The 16,076-nt window shown below is 36.1% G+C and overlaps 1 protein-coding gene across 3 annotated transcripts in view; it reads right to left on the reverse strand.

Annotated features, from left to right (window-relative positions):
* LUZP2 (leucine zipper protein 2) overlaps nt 1-16,076 on the reverse strand; it is a 598,898-nt gene that overhangs the window by 162,568 nt on the left and 420,254 nt on the right. For all 3 annotated transcript variants that reach the window (XM_004708247.2, XM_045291093.1, XM_045291092.1), the window contains exon 7: nt 7,312-7,374. In XM_004708247.2, the coding sequence (XP_004708304.1) occupies nt 7,312-7,374 (63 nt within the window). The remainder of the gene's footprint in view (nt 1-7,311; nt 7,375-16,076) is intronic.

Consider the following 16,076-nt stretch of genomic DNA (forward strand, 5'->3'; position numbering starts at 1 on the left):
GACTGTTTACGAATGCCAGTCAAAAAAGACTACTTGCTATCAGAGACTCGGAATGGCAGAAGGTGAGGGTCAATCTGTAAAGCAGCAAGTTTTAAAACGTTAATAGTGGGAGGTGATCCAAACCATTTCACAAACTGATAAATTATACAAAGTCTCCTTCAAGAAAAATCTCATGTGCAATCACACAAAGAGTCAGAACAAATATTGAGAAATCGATATCCTCCGGAAATGCGTTTATTGACTTTAAGCCCCTTGCTAGAGTTTAATGGCATCTCGCTGAAACAAAATGAATACTTTCCTTAACACTTTTGCGCAAATGAACAAACGTGAAGTCAGGGGACTTAAAGGGAAGTTGTGCATTCACAGAGTTGTCGCTTTAGCACTTGGCTGTGCTTCCCCTCCTTAATTACTCAGAGAAGTCCTCTACTCTGAATGACTCACAATATCTGTAGTTAGCGACTTTTCTCTTTATTTTTGAAAATAAAAGCTTACCAAATTTTAATTTGTCACAACTTATGAAGCATGCCGGCCCTTTGAAAATCCTTATATGCAACCTGTCACCTGTTAAACAATGATAATGTGGAATATGGCCATTTAGATTTTTGTTTTAGGCATAGTAGCAACAAAGCTAAAAAACAGAGTTGATTTTTTGACAAGATTGATCAATTCTCTCCTAAATATTCTAACCAAAAAGCAAACTCCCAATCCTTAACATGACAGCAAATCACAGAAAAGGGGAAGCTTAAAAAGGACATCCTGTCACAAGGAATTCACAATTCTAAACCCAAAGCATGTTTGTCCTGAGCATGCTGACATTCCAAAGAAATATAATAGGAATTCTGGTTATCCAAAGACATTGTGAAATGTTTCATTTCCCCTGGTCTATATTTCAAGCTAGGCATGCTCTAATTTACAATTTTTGATTGTATTATAAAATAATAATAAAATATAAATTTTATAAATCACCATAGCATAATAATTAGAAATATTACTGTGAAAATAGAAATGAAATCCATAAAATCAAACTCCTAGCCATGGAATCAATCCCCACCCATCGTTCAAGACAGGCTCGCAGTGCTCCGTTGTGTTTCCAGGGCTGTTAATCTGTATGGAGCAGAAAGCTTCACTTTCTTTCCTCAGAGTAGCTCATGCAATTGAACTGCAAACCACAGTTCATAGCCTAACACTCTACCAGGGCTCCTCGTAAGGTATATGGAAGTATCAAAACAATTAGGTTAGAATCAAATTCTGCAGAACGATGATTTTAAACAACTCATTTGATCTCTCTGGTCCTGATTATTTTCCTCACCCCATGACATGTGAACAATATTACCTGATGTATCTGAGGCATTTTGAGCCAAAAAAATACACATTTTGAAATCTCTAAAGCCTTTATATTCACACAAAAAATTATAGAGTCCCCTCAAACTTCGACTGCAAGGTGTCTTCATTTTGGGGCCAAATGTCATTTTCCTGGAGATAAACTGATACTTGTAATAAACAAATTGCTCTGGAAATGTTTTTGCTCATTTTAAAAGTGGATTAACCATGTGGATAAATAACATGTAAACTAGCCAGAAATGGACGCACACAAATTACCATAAGTAATCAGATACCTTGGAGACTGACATAGTTAAGGTTTATTGTGCCAACCTGGCCAATGGACACGTGGGATTAATTGGAGGGCGGAGAGATAAATGGCTCAGTGAGCCTCGCCTTTCTTGTCTCTTGTTCTTTGATCATAGGACCAGTGTGCAGCTGCTTTGCTTGTTCTGTGCCTCCATTTGCAAGCTACACTACCTGTGGGACACCTAACTCATGGTTTGTGTCACTGTAATTTGAGGTTCCGTCAAGACCTGCTTCACCCCACCATTGGAATGTACATCTCTTGAACTGGGGCCTGTCGTATCCTGTCATCTGGCTGACTGTTGGTGACCTGCCTTCCTGTTCGCTGCCTGTGCCCGGATATCCTGAATTACTCTACAGAGGACTGTCTGGTGGCCCTCAAGTCTTGAAGGATTGCCAGCGTCTCACAACTGTCTCATGGGAGTGAGTTGCACTGAGCCATTTGTGCTGCTTTATAATTTAATTAACTCTTTATTTCTTATGTTATCTATCTATCTATATAAGTATATATATAATTATGAGTGTCCTGGTTATGTCCCTCCAGAGGACCTGTCTAACGTAGAGATAGTGCAAGGTCTGTCCCAAACCACTACAATAAAATGACTATCACACTCAACTGAATCCCCAAGTTATTTTTGTTGTGGTTTCTCAGTGCATATAAATATTAGGTTTGCACTACACCTTTGTCTGTTAAATGGGCAACAGTATTATGAAAATGCTTGAAATACTGTAAGATTTGCCAAAATGTGACACAGAGACACAAAATGAGCACATGTTATTTGAAAAATGTACACAACAGGGTTAACAAAACCTTCAATTTGTAAACCAGATGCAATTTCTATGAAGCACAATTAAATAAGGCATGCCTGTGTAAAAGAGTTCAAACATTACAGAACAAGTGCTTTACAAAGTTTCCTTACAGAAGATTGACACACCAGGCAATAACATAAAGCTTGTTGTAATTCCTGCACAGAAATGTCTTTGGCTAGGGCATTGTCAGCAACAGACAGCAGTGTCTAGAGAGACTGAGTTGACAGGGTAAGTTTCTAGGAAAACTATCTTGAATACAAGCTAATTTGTTGTCTGAGTAACAGAAGAAATGGTTCCATCTGTTCTATCACCATGTATGTCAACATAATTAATCAGCATTTTGACTTAATGACATAAATGCTATGAACAAAAAGTTATCAAAGGAATAATTTTAAATCTCGGCCAAATACATTTTAATTCAGATCCCCCATCAAGTGAATTCACTTTTTAAAAATCAATAAATATAATACATATGACATCTTCCATTTTATTATAAATATCCTTTGCAAGTAATTACTTTGGTTGCATCTTCTGTCTTCAATAATATCAATGTAAAATGGATAGCACAACATCTTTCCTATTCTCAGGATGGTTTTGGTCAGGCTCCATTGAAACAGCACATATCAGATCAATAAGTAAAGTATTAAGTGCCTAATATGACAAAATAATAGTTCTATCAATAGACTATATACTCCTTGAAATCAGTACTCAATTAATAATTTTTACCTCAAACACAGAATAATATATGGCACTATTTGTGTGATTTTGCTCAATAATTAAACAGGAATGATCACAAAATCAGAATCACTCCATAGGAAGCTATTATGTTATATTTCCTTACTTAAAGCAAATGTAATATATTTAAATTGAATTTCTTGCAATACTGGGCTGTTAGATTATACATAGACACTATTCATAGAAATTGTCTAGAAATACTACTAATTAATGCTAGATACTGCAGTGCATTCATAAGTGTCCAGCGCCAGAGCAAAATAGGTTGCTTAAAAAATACTGCAACTAGTAAGTAAAAGGAGAATGGGCAGAAGTTCAGAGGGAAAGCCAGCCAAATGGCTAAATGTAGAGCCCATCACCAAGGACGCCACAGGAAATGAGAGAAAATGATAAAAAGTGGAGGGAGCAGACACACATGATATATTTGAATCCCTTTTCCTTTATATACTATCTTGATATGTTTCGGAAATGTATCACTTGTTAAGCTCATGTTCTACACATAGCCATACAACTCTCTCTTTCATACACACACACACACACACACACACTCACACACATCTCATAGCACCTTAGTTGTTTAGAAGAGAGAAATAAATAACTTAAGGTACGTATATTATAAAATATTAGAAAAGTAAGTTTTGTATACATGGTAATGAGATTTATGCATATTTAAGTAGAGATTTCCTAATTTAACTGATTCAAGGTAAAATATCTAGGTGAAAGCAGTAATATTCAATACACATACACACTTGGGGGTCATATTTATCATAACATTTTATGCAATATTTAAAATTAATTCATAAGTTTAATAGTATGATATAAAATGTGATTTGAAATTACACTTATCATTTAAAATGACTAAATATTAGGCAATTGAGTGATTGAAAAACACTTCAACAAAGGCATAAAAAAATTCAGTCTCTACAGAGAAATTTAATTCCTGAAATACATCCTGGCTAAAATATATGCTCAATTATTTTTCTGTTTAGGCTTCAAATTTTCACAAAAAATTACATTGGCTTTCAGTTCCATTTTTCCAAAAATTCCTTGAAGATGCTCATGCCTAACCCTTGGCTCACAAGATTCATAAAATAATTCAGAATTAGTTTTCAAATGAATTTGGCAATGTCTCCTTGTGAAAAGCAGGTCAAGAAATTCAAACTACCTCTCTTATCCAACTTAATAGATTAACTGATGCATTGGAGTTGGGTAATTTGGGGACATTGTGAAAATTGTTTTGAAAATATACCTCTCTCCCCTGAAAAAGAGATAGGCTAAGGATATTAAGTGGCTTACATTTTAAAATAAATTTCTTAGTAATCATTCTGATGATAAATTAAAAAAACACACTAATTTACCTTTTTATAATCTGTCAAAGCAACAAATTTTGTTTTGCTGATTGGATATATTTGTTTATTCCATTATTTATCATTGGTTCAATTAGAATGGCCAGTATGAAAGGAGTCTAATTAAACACCTTTTTTTTCCTTTGATCCCAATGATGGGAAAGTAAACAGTTGTAATTTTCTTAAAAAGCAACTATAGTATTTATCAATGTCAACACTTTCCAACAATGTTAGAGAATCACTTTCCATTTATATATATATTCAATTAAAACTCCCTTTAAATTAATAGTAACATTTACAGCATTGCAAATTAAACTCATAACACAAATGTGTACATAAACCTGCTAATGTAAAATCCATTCCAACCAAAGAGACTATAGAAAGGAGTTTAATAGCCAGAAAGATTTCCAAGTCTATCAATCTTTATGGAAGCATACTGACTCATCTTTCTCCCATAGAGAGGCACGTGGTTTCAGACAGCCAACCTTTCTTTTATCATTGAAGAGTTTAACCACTATATCACCAGGGTTCCTTATGTTATGTAGGTAAATTTTGACATATGTATATTCTAGCAAATGCTGTGACTATTATTTAAAATAATAATGGCATTACAGATCCATATTTTATTCTATTTAAAAATATTACAACATAGACAGAAGGTAATGATAAAGCAGATCAGGTCTAGTGCAAAAGGACTACTTCTAATTGTCACAGTTTACTGCTTGTATTTGCTCTGAATGATGGGATTTTTAAATAGATTTCACCCAGATTGTTATATTATATATATATTATATATGAGTCCTTCATATGTTGGCATTTTTTAAAGAAGACACACACACATATACAAATAAAGAGAGATAAGCAAAAGGGAGGGCTCCAAATAGAATCAAAGATATGAAATCATTCCAATCCTGAGCAGTCAATAGGGTTTCACTGCTTTTTTGAGCAGAGAGTATTTACTTATTCTGGCAATCTTTCTAAATAAAAGTTAGCTCTTTAACATTAATAAACACAATTCTTTTTATAATTCTTTCCTGGCAATTGGCAGCACATGCCATTATTTTTAAAACAAAAATGAACTATTTGGGCAGAAATGTTTGCTTCATCATTGTGATGGTTACATTTCCAATGAACTCAATGGTACCGGTGGAGGTAGTCTGTGAATTAGGTCAGAGCTTGGTGGTGACTCGTTGGGGGTGTGGCCTTTTATAAGAACGACAATGAGGAGGATAGTGTTCTCTCTTGTTCTTTGCCTTCCTGTTTGATGGTGGCCCATGTCTCAATCTAATATTTGGGCCCATTATCCTGCTGTGCCTGGGAGCTGTTGGACCCCTGCCATGTTACTGCTAATCTTGGATCCTCATGATCCAGCACCCATTGGCCTCCCAGTTTCCCAATTCACCGCCCTGCTCATCTACCTGCTTCATCCACTGCACCTGTATGAGTCTGAGAGGCTGCAGTTAGCGTATCACCCATGGACTTGAGCTGGACTGGGCGAGGCCACTTTCTTGATATACGATTCTTTCTTGATATAAAGTTATTTCTTATACAAATGTAAATGTATATGTGTATGTATATATACATGTTTTGTTTCTCCAAAAAACTGTCTAGCACAATAAGAGTTTATCTTTACAAACAAACAAACCGACATCAAACCATCTCAAAATTATATCTAACCTAAGAACAAATTACTTTAATTGAATCCCTCCCACTACTCATTTCAGAGATTTAGAACTTTAAATTCATATCACGGATATTTTTGTTTTATTTTTGAAGATATATGAGTTAATTGCTGTGGCCTTGTGATATTTAGTGCTACTTATGCAAGGCTCTACCACCCTACCACAATTAGAACACACACACACACACACACACACACAAAGTCTAAAATGTGCATTCTTGGCATGATGATAAGTAAATGAGGGGGGTTCTGTTATAAAGATGAGTAGATGAGGGCATTGTAGCAGAATCTTTGGTCAACTCTTTATCAGCAATCTTTCCTTTTCCTTTAAACATGAAAGAATCACTTTGTACAGAAACTGACAAAGCTAAAATATCATTTAGGAGATTTTTTTCAACAAAATACCTCCATTTACAAAAATGAGTGATATTGGAGACCAAATACCATTCCTTTTCTTCTCTGACTTGGGTCACTTAGACCACTCTTTCTTCTCATAAGCACACTTATGATTACATGTAGGGCCTATATCTGATTAATCAGAAATGATCTCATATGAAGATCCGTGAATTAACGATATCTGCCAAGTCCCATTTTAACGCAACATGCAAAGGTTTTAAGTATTAGGAAGTAGACATATTTGAGGCATCATTATTCTGTTTACCACAGTGTCTATAGACTAACGGGATAATCTTTTAAAGGAAAGTTTCAATAACCAAAATTAATCAACACTGATTCAATGTTAAGACTCTTTAATAAAGACATTTACACAGAGATTTGGAAGTAGAGAATTTCAACCCTGAAGATATGCTTTATATTCTCCTTAATGTAAATTTTCCAACATTGAACATTCCAGCAATATAAACTTTCCAATACCTGAAGGTTAGAAAAGGACTTTAAAACATTTTGGAATAATGTCTGTCCTTGATTAAGGCTCTGTCCAGGAAATCAGATTTGCACTTATCTCTGTTAATTATGTAGGCAAACATCCTTGCTACAGTAAAATCCAACTATAATTTTGAGAAAATGAAAAAATTAAATGTGAACTTAACCATATTTAATGTAATTGAGAGATTGAGCTAATAAAGTAGGGGAGAGGGGCAAGACAAAGAATCTCACCTTAAATAGTAAATCCTTCTTCCCATAACGAAGCTCCTTCAGCTGGGCTTGAATTTTTTTTGACTGTAAGAGCAGAGATGTGGATTAGTACCTTAATTAATTTCTATTTTCAAATTTGAAGATTAAAATATGTCCCCACCACCCATGAGTGAGTTCTGCAGCCAAACAAATGACCAGCCAGACCAGTTTGGCAGTGAAACAGAACCATGTAATCTCTGCTTTGGGCCTTTGGCATCTAGACATCCCACACAGGAGGAGAAAACTGAAGTCTGTTCAAAAGCTGTACATTAAAAAGTAATGTTTAAAGAACATACCTATTGCTTCTCACCCATAATTTCAGTGATTCAAGCATGACCAGTAATAGAATTTTAATGCTAAATATATATCTGCATATTCATGCCTCCGTTTAACTGTTTAGTTTGCAGCGCTTTCTTTTTCAATAAAATGCCAATAAATTTAAATTATAGACTAAAGTTTGTTTGGTAGCTGTGCGAGGTGAAGGCAGGACGCAAGTGTGATAAGAGGTGAGAGAAGCAGCATTTGCGGAGATGTTGAGATCAGGTGCTTTTGCCGTCATAAACACAAAGGTGCTTCAGAGAATTCCCTCTTTACAGAAATGTTTGGTCGCCCCGTAAGAGGTTCCAGGAAGCCACAGATGGTAATCTTGCCTCTCCAATTTTCCAAAGCAGATATGCGCTCTAACATCTTCACATAAAGGATCTCAGTTATTTGCAATCTACATCTAAGATTTAGATTATTGAATCATATGTGGAAAAAGCATAATTAAAAAAGTACCTTGGTAGGAATACAAAATAATATAATCAGTTTGGGAGCTTGGAAAATCTTATAAAGTTAAATATATACATAATACACAACAATGCAACACATCCTAGGTATTTAAATAATATATATTTAGTGTTTTTTATATGAATGAGCCAAATTTGGAAAGATAGACATTAAGTGATGAATAAATTGAGCCAATTGTGGTATGCACATGGAATGAAATGTTCACATAATATTGATCATTTAAAAAAAGTTCAGATATTCAACTGAAACATATAGTGTCATGCATAAATTAGACAGAATTATACATAATAGAAAGAATTCAGTCATCAGAGACTATATATGGTATATTTCCATTTGTGTGATATTCCAAACAGTGTAAAACGATAAACACGGAAATTGGATTAGCAATTTTCAGTGGCTTATGAATGGGGTAGAAATTGAATACAAGGGGTTAAGTCAAAAAGTATTAAAATAAAATTATGGAAACCGTCATGAAACAAAATGTTTAGCATTCTCTCTAACTCTCCACCATCTAGGTCTATATACTTCAGACATCAGTGTTTCCATCTCTTTAATATTTCTCCAAAGAATTCTTTCCGCTTCAATTTACAACTAGTTTGGATACTAGTTTTGTCATCCTTCGGGTACTCAAATTCTGTCCCTTTGAAGTTTTCTTTGAATTTAGGGAACAAAAATTAATCTGCAAGGACAAGACTAAGTGTGAGGTATCTGGGTAAGTTCTCCCAATGAAATTCTCATGGGTAGACTCCGCTACCCTCGAAGAATGAGCATATATGCTGTTGTGATGGACAAAAAGATTGCTGTGCAACTTTTTTTGACTCTGTCTCCCCAAGGCAGATTTTCTTGTTTTTAAAAACTAGTGGTTGTTCTGTGTCTCTTAAGAAACTCTATAAAGATTATCCTATGGGATCACAAAAAATGAGTTACTATACTCTTTTGAACTAACTTCTCTGCCTCGAATTTAACTATCCACACAAATCCCTTAAAATTTCAGTTTTGTTTGGAGGGTTTTTTGTTTTAAGGTACCTGCAGTGTAGTTCATTAATTTTCATCACCCTTATAGAAACAGACCTCGAATTTGTGATGTTCTACGAATTCTAGAATCTATACTTGTGGTCACAGTTTTCTTTTGATGTGCTTTATCTGCTGTGTTCCTGAGTCAGGATTTAGGTGGGATCTATTTTGAGTCTGCGCAACTTATTACCTTCTGTGTAACTTATTACCCTTTGTTTTCTTGGGGAAACAAATTCAGCAGATTCACTTTCATCTTTGGGATATGTGTTAAAAACATGAACTAACTTCTGGTTTTAAGCTGTTAACTCAATAAAGAGGTAAACCACCAGCTGCCTGTTTTACTGAGAACAAGGACAGCAAGAACCTGGTGTCTTAGAACTGGCGGAGAATAGACTTAAGATACCAAGAAGTAGGCAATATGATCGCAAACTTTTTGACCTCAGAAGACACAAAAGCACTTCATCAGAGCCCCAGACCTGGGAAGCACTCCATATTTGTGACACCCCACTTCCCAAGCGAGCGTACAGAGAACACTGGGGCTGGGTCCTCATCTGATAAACACCAATCATCAACTACTGCTCTAAGAAAAACCCTGGACGCGCGCAGCCATCGTACCTTGCAGGGAGCAGATTCAAAAAACTTCCCTCTCTTATTTTGGATCCTGCATTTGACTTGTCACCACTTGAGCTCCAGTTCTTGGGACTTGAGCTGACAGTCAATTTCCCGACCAGACTCACCAGCTTCTACAGGTTCCTGAGTCCTGGCCCAATTTGATGAGAATGTGGAGAATCATCTAGATCAGTGGTTTTCAACCTTCCTAATGCCACGACCCTTTCATGTAGTGCCTCATGTTGTGGTGACCCCAAACAAACAATTATTTTCATTGCTACTTCATCACTGTACTTTTGATACTGTTATGAATCGGGCGACCCCTGTGGAAGGGCCATTCAACCCCAAAAAGAGGTCGCGACACACAAGTTGAGAACCACTGATCAAGATAGCAGGCTACATTTTGGATGCAGCCTCTGTATCCATGTCAGCAATACCCTTCATGGTCATGAGTTCCATGGGATATTTCAGCAAGTACTAGAACCCTGGGATGTGTGAGAGACACCCGAGGGAAGGAATGGTGGGTGCTATCAGGGAGAGCATCTTAAAAAGGCCAGATTTTGGAGACACCATTCATTTTCACCCCATTGGGACCAGCCGGAAGTAGTGGTGAGGTCAGACACAAGAGGTGGCCTTTCTGGCTCACCGAACAAGTAAAGCTGGCATGCAGATGGGCTGCCTTGTAGATATACATCAGTGTTAATAAAAATCTCTGTAATACTTCTCAGAGCAGGGCAAAAGCCAAGGGCCAGAGAATAAACGCCTGCTAGCGTGGCTGAAAAGAGGTACTGCAGACAACATAACTACCCCCTTAGGTTTCTTAAATTGACAGGGAGCATGTGAATTTCCACTGTTAGAACCCCATACTGCGCATAGTCTGTGAGGTCTCAGTGCCCTTTGGAAGGATTGTAGCATGCAGCAGGGCAGCGGAATGCCCCGGCAGGGTGGTTCGGGTCAGGTCAGAGTAGGGTACAGAAGGTTGGAGGGCTCGAGGCATGCCAGACTTCGGCCTCATAGGACTCCTCCTTGAGCAGATGTGGGCTTGGATCCCCAGCCTCAGTTTGGAGCTGGAGGAGGACATATAAGATCCCCATTCCATTTCCTTAATTTGCAACAAACTAACATAAATGTATTCTTGGGGGAACTTGCTTTCAACCATCCACTGCTCACAAAGACATGCGTCAGCACATTTTGTTTGAAATACACCCATAAATGTTTGAACTGAAACCCTAAGATAAACAGTTTTTGAGTTACCCTCTTTAAAAGAAAGCGGATGATTATAATATTATATATCATGTATACTCATGTATAAGCCGAGTTTTTCAGCACATTTTTAATGCAGTTTTTGTGGTAAAATTAGGTGCCTCGACTGATATTCGGGTTGGCTTATACTCTTATCTTGATTGTGTTTGAGATAGTATAACTCTATATCAGCAAAGCCCATTAAAACTTATAGATAAATCAATGTCTATAGTTAAACAGGGTGTATTTTATCTTTTGGTAAAATTTATCTCAATAAAATTCAATTTAAGAAATATCTGACAATAGTAGGTAACAAATATAATATTTTTATTGAATTGTTATAATCAAGTAAAGTACATTGTTATTAAAAGCTTCATTTGATAAAGAAAATCCACTTTCCTTTTTGAAATAATGCAATTAGAAGGGATTTAAGAGGTATATGTAAATATTTCATTGATCCAACAGCTTTTATATTCAGAAAATTTATAACTATGACATGACACGTCATACAGTAAGCAAAATGGGAAGCTGTGTTACAGGGATGCCATAATTCCTAAATATTATCCATCCCTGCTGGTGTTCTTTATTCGAGTAGAAACAAGGAAACATTGCAAAAGATGTGCAATTGCACAGTGCTATTATTGGAAGCACTTTTATTTCCCCACAGACAAAAGTAAGCCACCCTCATTTCTGTATCTATTGAATCAAAAGTTAACAAGAGAAGAAAATGAAAACCAAATAAAGTACAAGGGCCGACAAAAGGAGTAATATTGACCGAGAGGAAAGTAGGTGCGATGGGGATTGGGAGGAAGAGAATGAGAAGGAGAGGGTGGGCGACAGGAGAGGAAAAAATAGAAAGAAGAGGCAGAGGCAGCGAAGGAAACAGGCAGGGAAGCAGGAAGTAGGGAAAGAGGAAGAGAGAAAAACGGAAAGACTGATGAAGATTCTGGACTCTACAATTCAAGTTTCTACTTCCTCACAAACAAGTCTCCCATTTGCATATTTTTCCTTGATATGAATGCAAAACCCCAAACCTTTTGTCATCTAGTTGCATCCCATAAGACAGAGTAGAACTGCTCTGTTTGATTTCTGGAACTATAAATATTTACAGGAGTAAAAAACGTCTTATTTCTTCCTCTGTTTGACTGGTTAACCTGTTGAACTTTCAGTTAACAGTCTAACATATAATCCACCTAATTCAGCTGACCTCATTTGAGATCAACAATGAAAGGAAACTATGTTATACAATGCACAGAAAACTCTCTAAGAAGAACCAGCGTAATATGTTTGGGCTGAATACTGCCTTATAAGAACCCAAAATTGACACTCGAGTCTTCTGACACAACCCTCTATTACACATCTCTTTCCTTCTTCTCACAGTTTCTCAAGTGACACCTCAAAAATGAGATTTCAGAAAACGTCTCTCTTCTTGCACTAAATTTATATAAAGACAGCTCTTAGATGGCAGGGAAATCATTAATGTTGAGCTACTCATTTCACAGTAGCTATCCTTCTATCACCTTTCTACCATTTCTACCCTCTTTCTAACTTCAAGTGCACAGTTAATTGGCCTTTTCTCCTTGCTGGTCCAATATGTTGTCCAGACCTCATTTACAGCCAGGAAATTCTCTCAGGAAAATATGACTTCTGGTATATTCATTTTTCCCCTAAAACTGACTTGATGACAATGAGACAATGCTGACTGGTGTCACTAGGGAATGGGATATTAACAACACTTATGCTGTATAAGGATTGCTTAGCTCCATTTTCTTTCTACCACTGTCTTTCCAGAGAAAGGACTAATTTGAAGCATTTTGAGTGTTCATTTCTAGGGAGTTAGTTCCATTGTACAGAATGTAGTTCGAACTTTTCCTTACAATGTGGATTCTTTATTAAAACATTTGTTATTGTAGTACGCAGTGATTTATTCAAGACCTACCAACAAAACAAAACCTAAACCCTCGATATTATTTTCTGCATGAAGTGATTATGCACAGCTAGATTTTCTTGGCATTGCTATGATCTAAAAATAATCTGAAGATTTTTCCTGACAGTCATGACTTCTCTGAATGGCAAATTCCATACCTGTTCTAAGTTTTGATGAATTTAAATGAAAAATCTCTGCACTGGATTTTATGAAAGAATAGAACAATGATTAAATAGCTTTAGAGTAGGAGTATACATTTTTGTAATGAATACGGATTGACTCTTTGGCTGGTTACTGTTAATTGCATAGCCACAAAGCTTCAAAAAAGTAGCATGTATATAATAAATATATTATTACATTCAGAATTATATTTATTTTATTAAATTAATTGATTTTAAATGGAAATTTAGCCTATGATTCATGGAATGTATATCTATCCATGGCACAGAGGTGATGATGATGATGATTACAAGATGGAGAAGATAAAGATGAGGATGAAAGAAAAGAGCCAGGGAAGGTAGGTATGATCAATAGAAAAATGTAAAATTAGATTAATGTATCTTTATAAACCAATCCACTGCCATCAGTAAGTCAAGTCCAACTCATATGACTGAACATCATTAAAGGAGCATATAAATTTACCTTTTCCAGAAGAGTGGCTGAGTGGGTTTGAACAGGCAACCTTGTGCTTAAAAATACAAAACCAAATTCATTGCTATCTAGCCAATTCTGACTCATAGCAACCCTTTAGGACAGAGCAGAACCGCCCTTTTCATTTTCCAAGACAAAGTTTATACAAAAATGTTGTTGTTGTTCTCAGGTGCCATCAAGTGAGTTCCAACTCATTGACACACTTGGCAGACCCAAACACTGCCCAGTCTTGAACCAACCTTGTAATTTCATTAGGTTTGAGCTCATTGTTGCAGCCCTTGTGTCAATCCATTTGTCCAGAGCCTTCTTGTTTCACTGCCCCTCTGCCTTATCACACATGATGCTCTTCTCCAGGAACTGTTCGCTCTGATAACATGTCCAAAGTACGTGAGACTAAGTTTCCCCATTCTTGTCTCCAAGGAGCATTCTGGAAGTACTTCCAAGATAAATTTGTTGGTTCTTTTGGAAGTCTGTGGTACTTTCAAAATTCTTCACCAGAACCATGATTCAAATGCATTAATTCTTTGGTCTTCTTTCGTCAGTGTTCAACTTTCACATGCACATGAAGCTGTTGACACATCCATTGCTTGGGCAGGCATATCATAATCTCAATGGAACATTCTTCCTTTTCAACACATTAAAGAGGTCTTGTGCAGTTGTTTTGTTCAATGCAGTACGTCCTTTGTTCTCTTGAGTACTACTTCCTTGTTCTCTTGAATACTACTTCCATTAGCAATGATTTGGATCCAAGCAAGATGAAATCCACGACAACTTCAATTTTTTCCCCTCCATTTATGATGTTGTTACCTATTGGTTCATTTGTGGGGATTTTGGTTTTCCTTACTGAGTTGTAATCCATACTGTAGGCTGTGATCCTTGATCTTCCTCACTCTCGGCAGGCAAGGTGTGCCAGCTGCACATCACAGGTTATTGCTAAGTTGTTCCAATTATTAGGCCACATTCTTCAAACACTCCAGCTTCTATGATTATGTGCTCAGATACAAATTGAATAAGCAGGGTGAGAGGATAGAACTCTGTCATACATCTTGCCTGATTTTAAACCAGGTAGTTTTAAACCTTTGTTCTGTTCCCATCACTGCCTCTTGGTCCATGTACAAGTTATGCATGAGCACAAAGTATTCTGGGATTCCCATTCTCAATATTATCCATATATATTTTTTAATGATACACAATACAATACTGGTATGGCCAATAAAACACAAGTAAACATTTTTCTGGTATTCTCTATTTTGAAACAAGATCCATCTGACATCAGCAATGATATCCCTCATTCCACTTCTTCTGAATTCTGCCTGTATTTCTGTCAGCTCACTGTCCGTGTACTGTTGCAACCGTTGTTGGATAATCTTTAGCAAAATCTTACTTACATATGATATACATGATATTGTTTGATAATTTGTTCTTTCTGCTGGGGAACATTTCTTTGAAAATTTTCCAATATGGATCTCTTCCAGTCAGTTGGCCATTAAGCTGTCTTCCAGATCACTTGGCATAGATAAGCACTTCCAGTGTCATCACCTTGTTAAATCATTTCAATTGGTGTTCTATCAGTTACTGTAGCCTTGCTTTTGGTGAATGTCTTTAATGCAGCTTGACCTTCTTCCTTCTGAACCATTGGTTCTTGGTCATATGCTATTAATTGAAATCGCTGAACATCAAGTAGTTCCTGTTGGTATAGTGACTGTTTATTTTTTCCATCTTCTTTAGATGCAGAATATCCTATACCATTGGATAGTTTATTCATAGAATATTTCAGCATTGTGCCTCAAGTTTGAATTTTTTCTTCAGTTCTTTCACTTAAATTATGCTAAGTTTGATCTTCATGTTTGATTTTCTAATTCTAGGTCTTTTTGTTTGGGATTTCATTTCATTTCAACCTTGTACTTGGGATACTGAAATTTGTTCTAGCCACATGTCATATTTCAAATATTATTTTAAAGTAATAATAGTGTTGGTGATGCTATATAGCATTCACTCAAATGCTATGAACATTTTTAATATCTTACATTGGCAAATTTAGACACTTGGCAATTCCATTAAACCAGAAGGATTGAGAAACTCATTCTTCTATGTGTAACAAGAATTCATTGTCACAGATGTTACTAATATTTTTAGGTGCTGTCTAGTCAGTTCTGAATCGTGCTGACCCTAAGTACAGCAAAATGGAGTACTATCTAGGACTGAGCCATCTTAAAGCTATCTGTTAAGTTGAACCGATTGTTATACCTACTGTGTCAATGAATTGATCTACTTTAGTAACATGTGCAAAGTGCATAAGGAAAATTCTCACCATCTTTGCTTTAATAATCAGCCTCACTTCTTCTTTTTTTAGTTGTGGAACAAATGTTTTAAAACATTTTTTATTTTGAATATTTTCAAAAATTATTTTTTTTATACTTAAAAAAAATCATTTTATTAGGGGCTCATACAACTCTTATCACAATCCATACATACATTAATTGTGTAAAGCGCATTTGTACATTCATTGCCCTCA

The sequence above is a fragment of the Echinops telfairi genome, unplaced genomic scaffold, assembly GCF_000313985.2.
Source record: "Echinops telfairi isolate 266 unplaced genomic scaffold, ASM31398v2 ScPeMD7_60;HRSCAF=208, whole genome shotgun sequence".
Classification (NCBI taxonomy): Eukaryota; Metazoa; Chordata; class Mammalia; order Afrosoricida; family Tenrecidae; genus Echinops; species Echinops telfairi.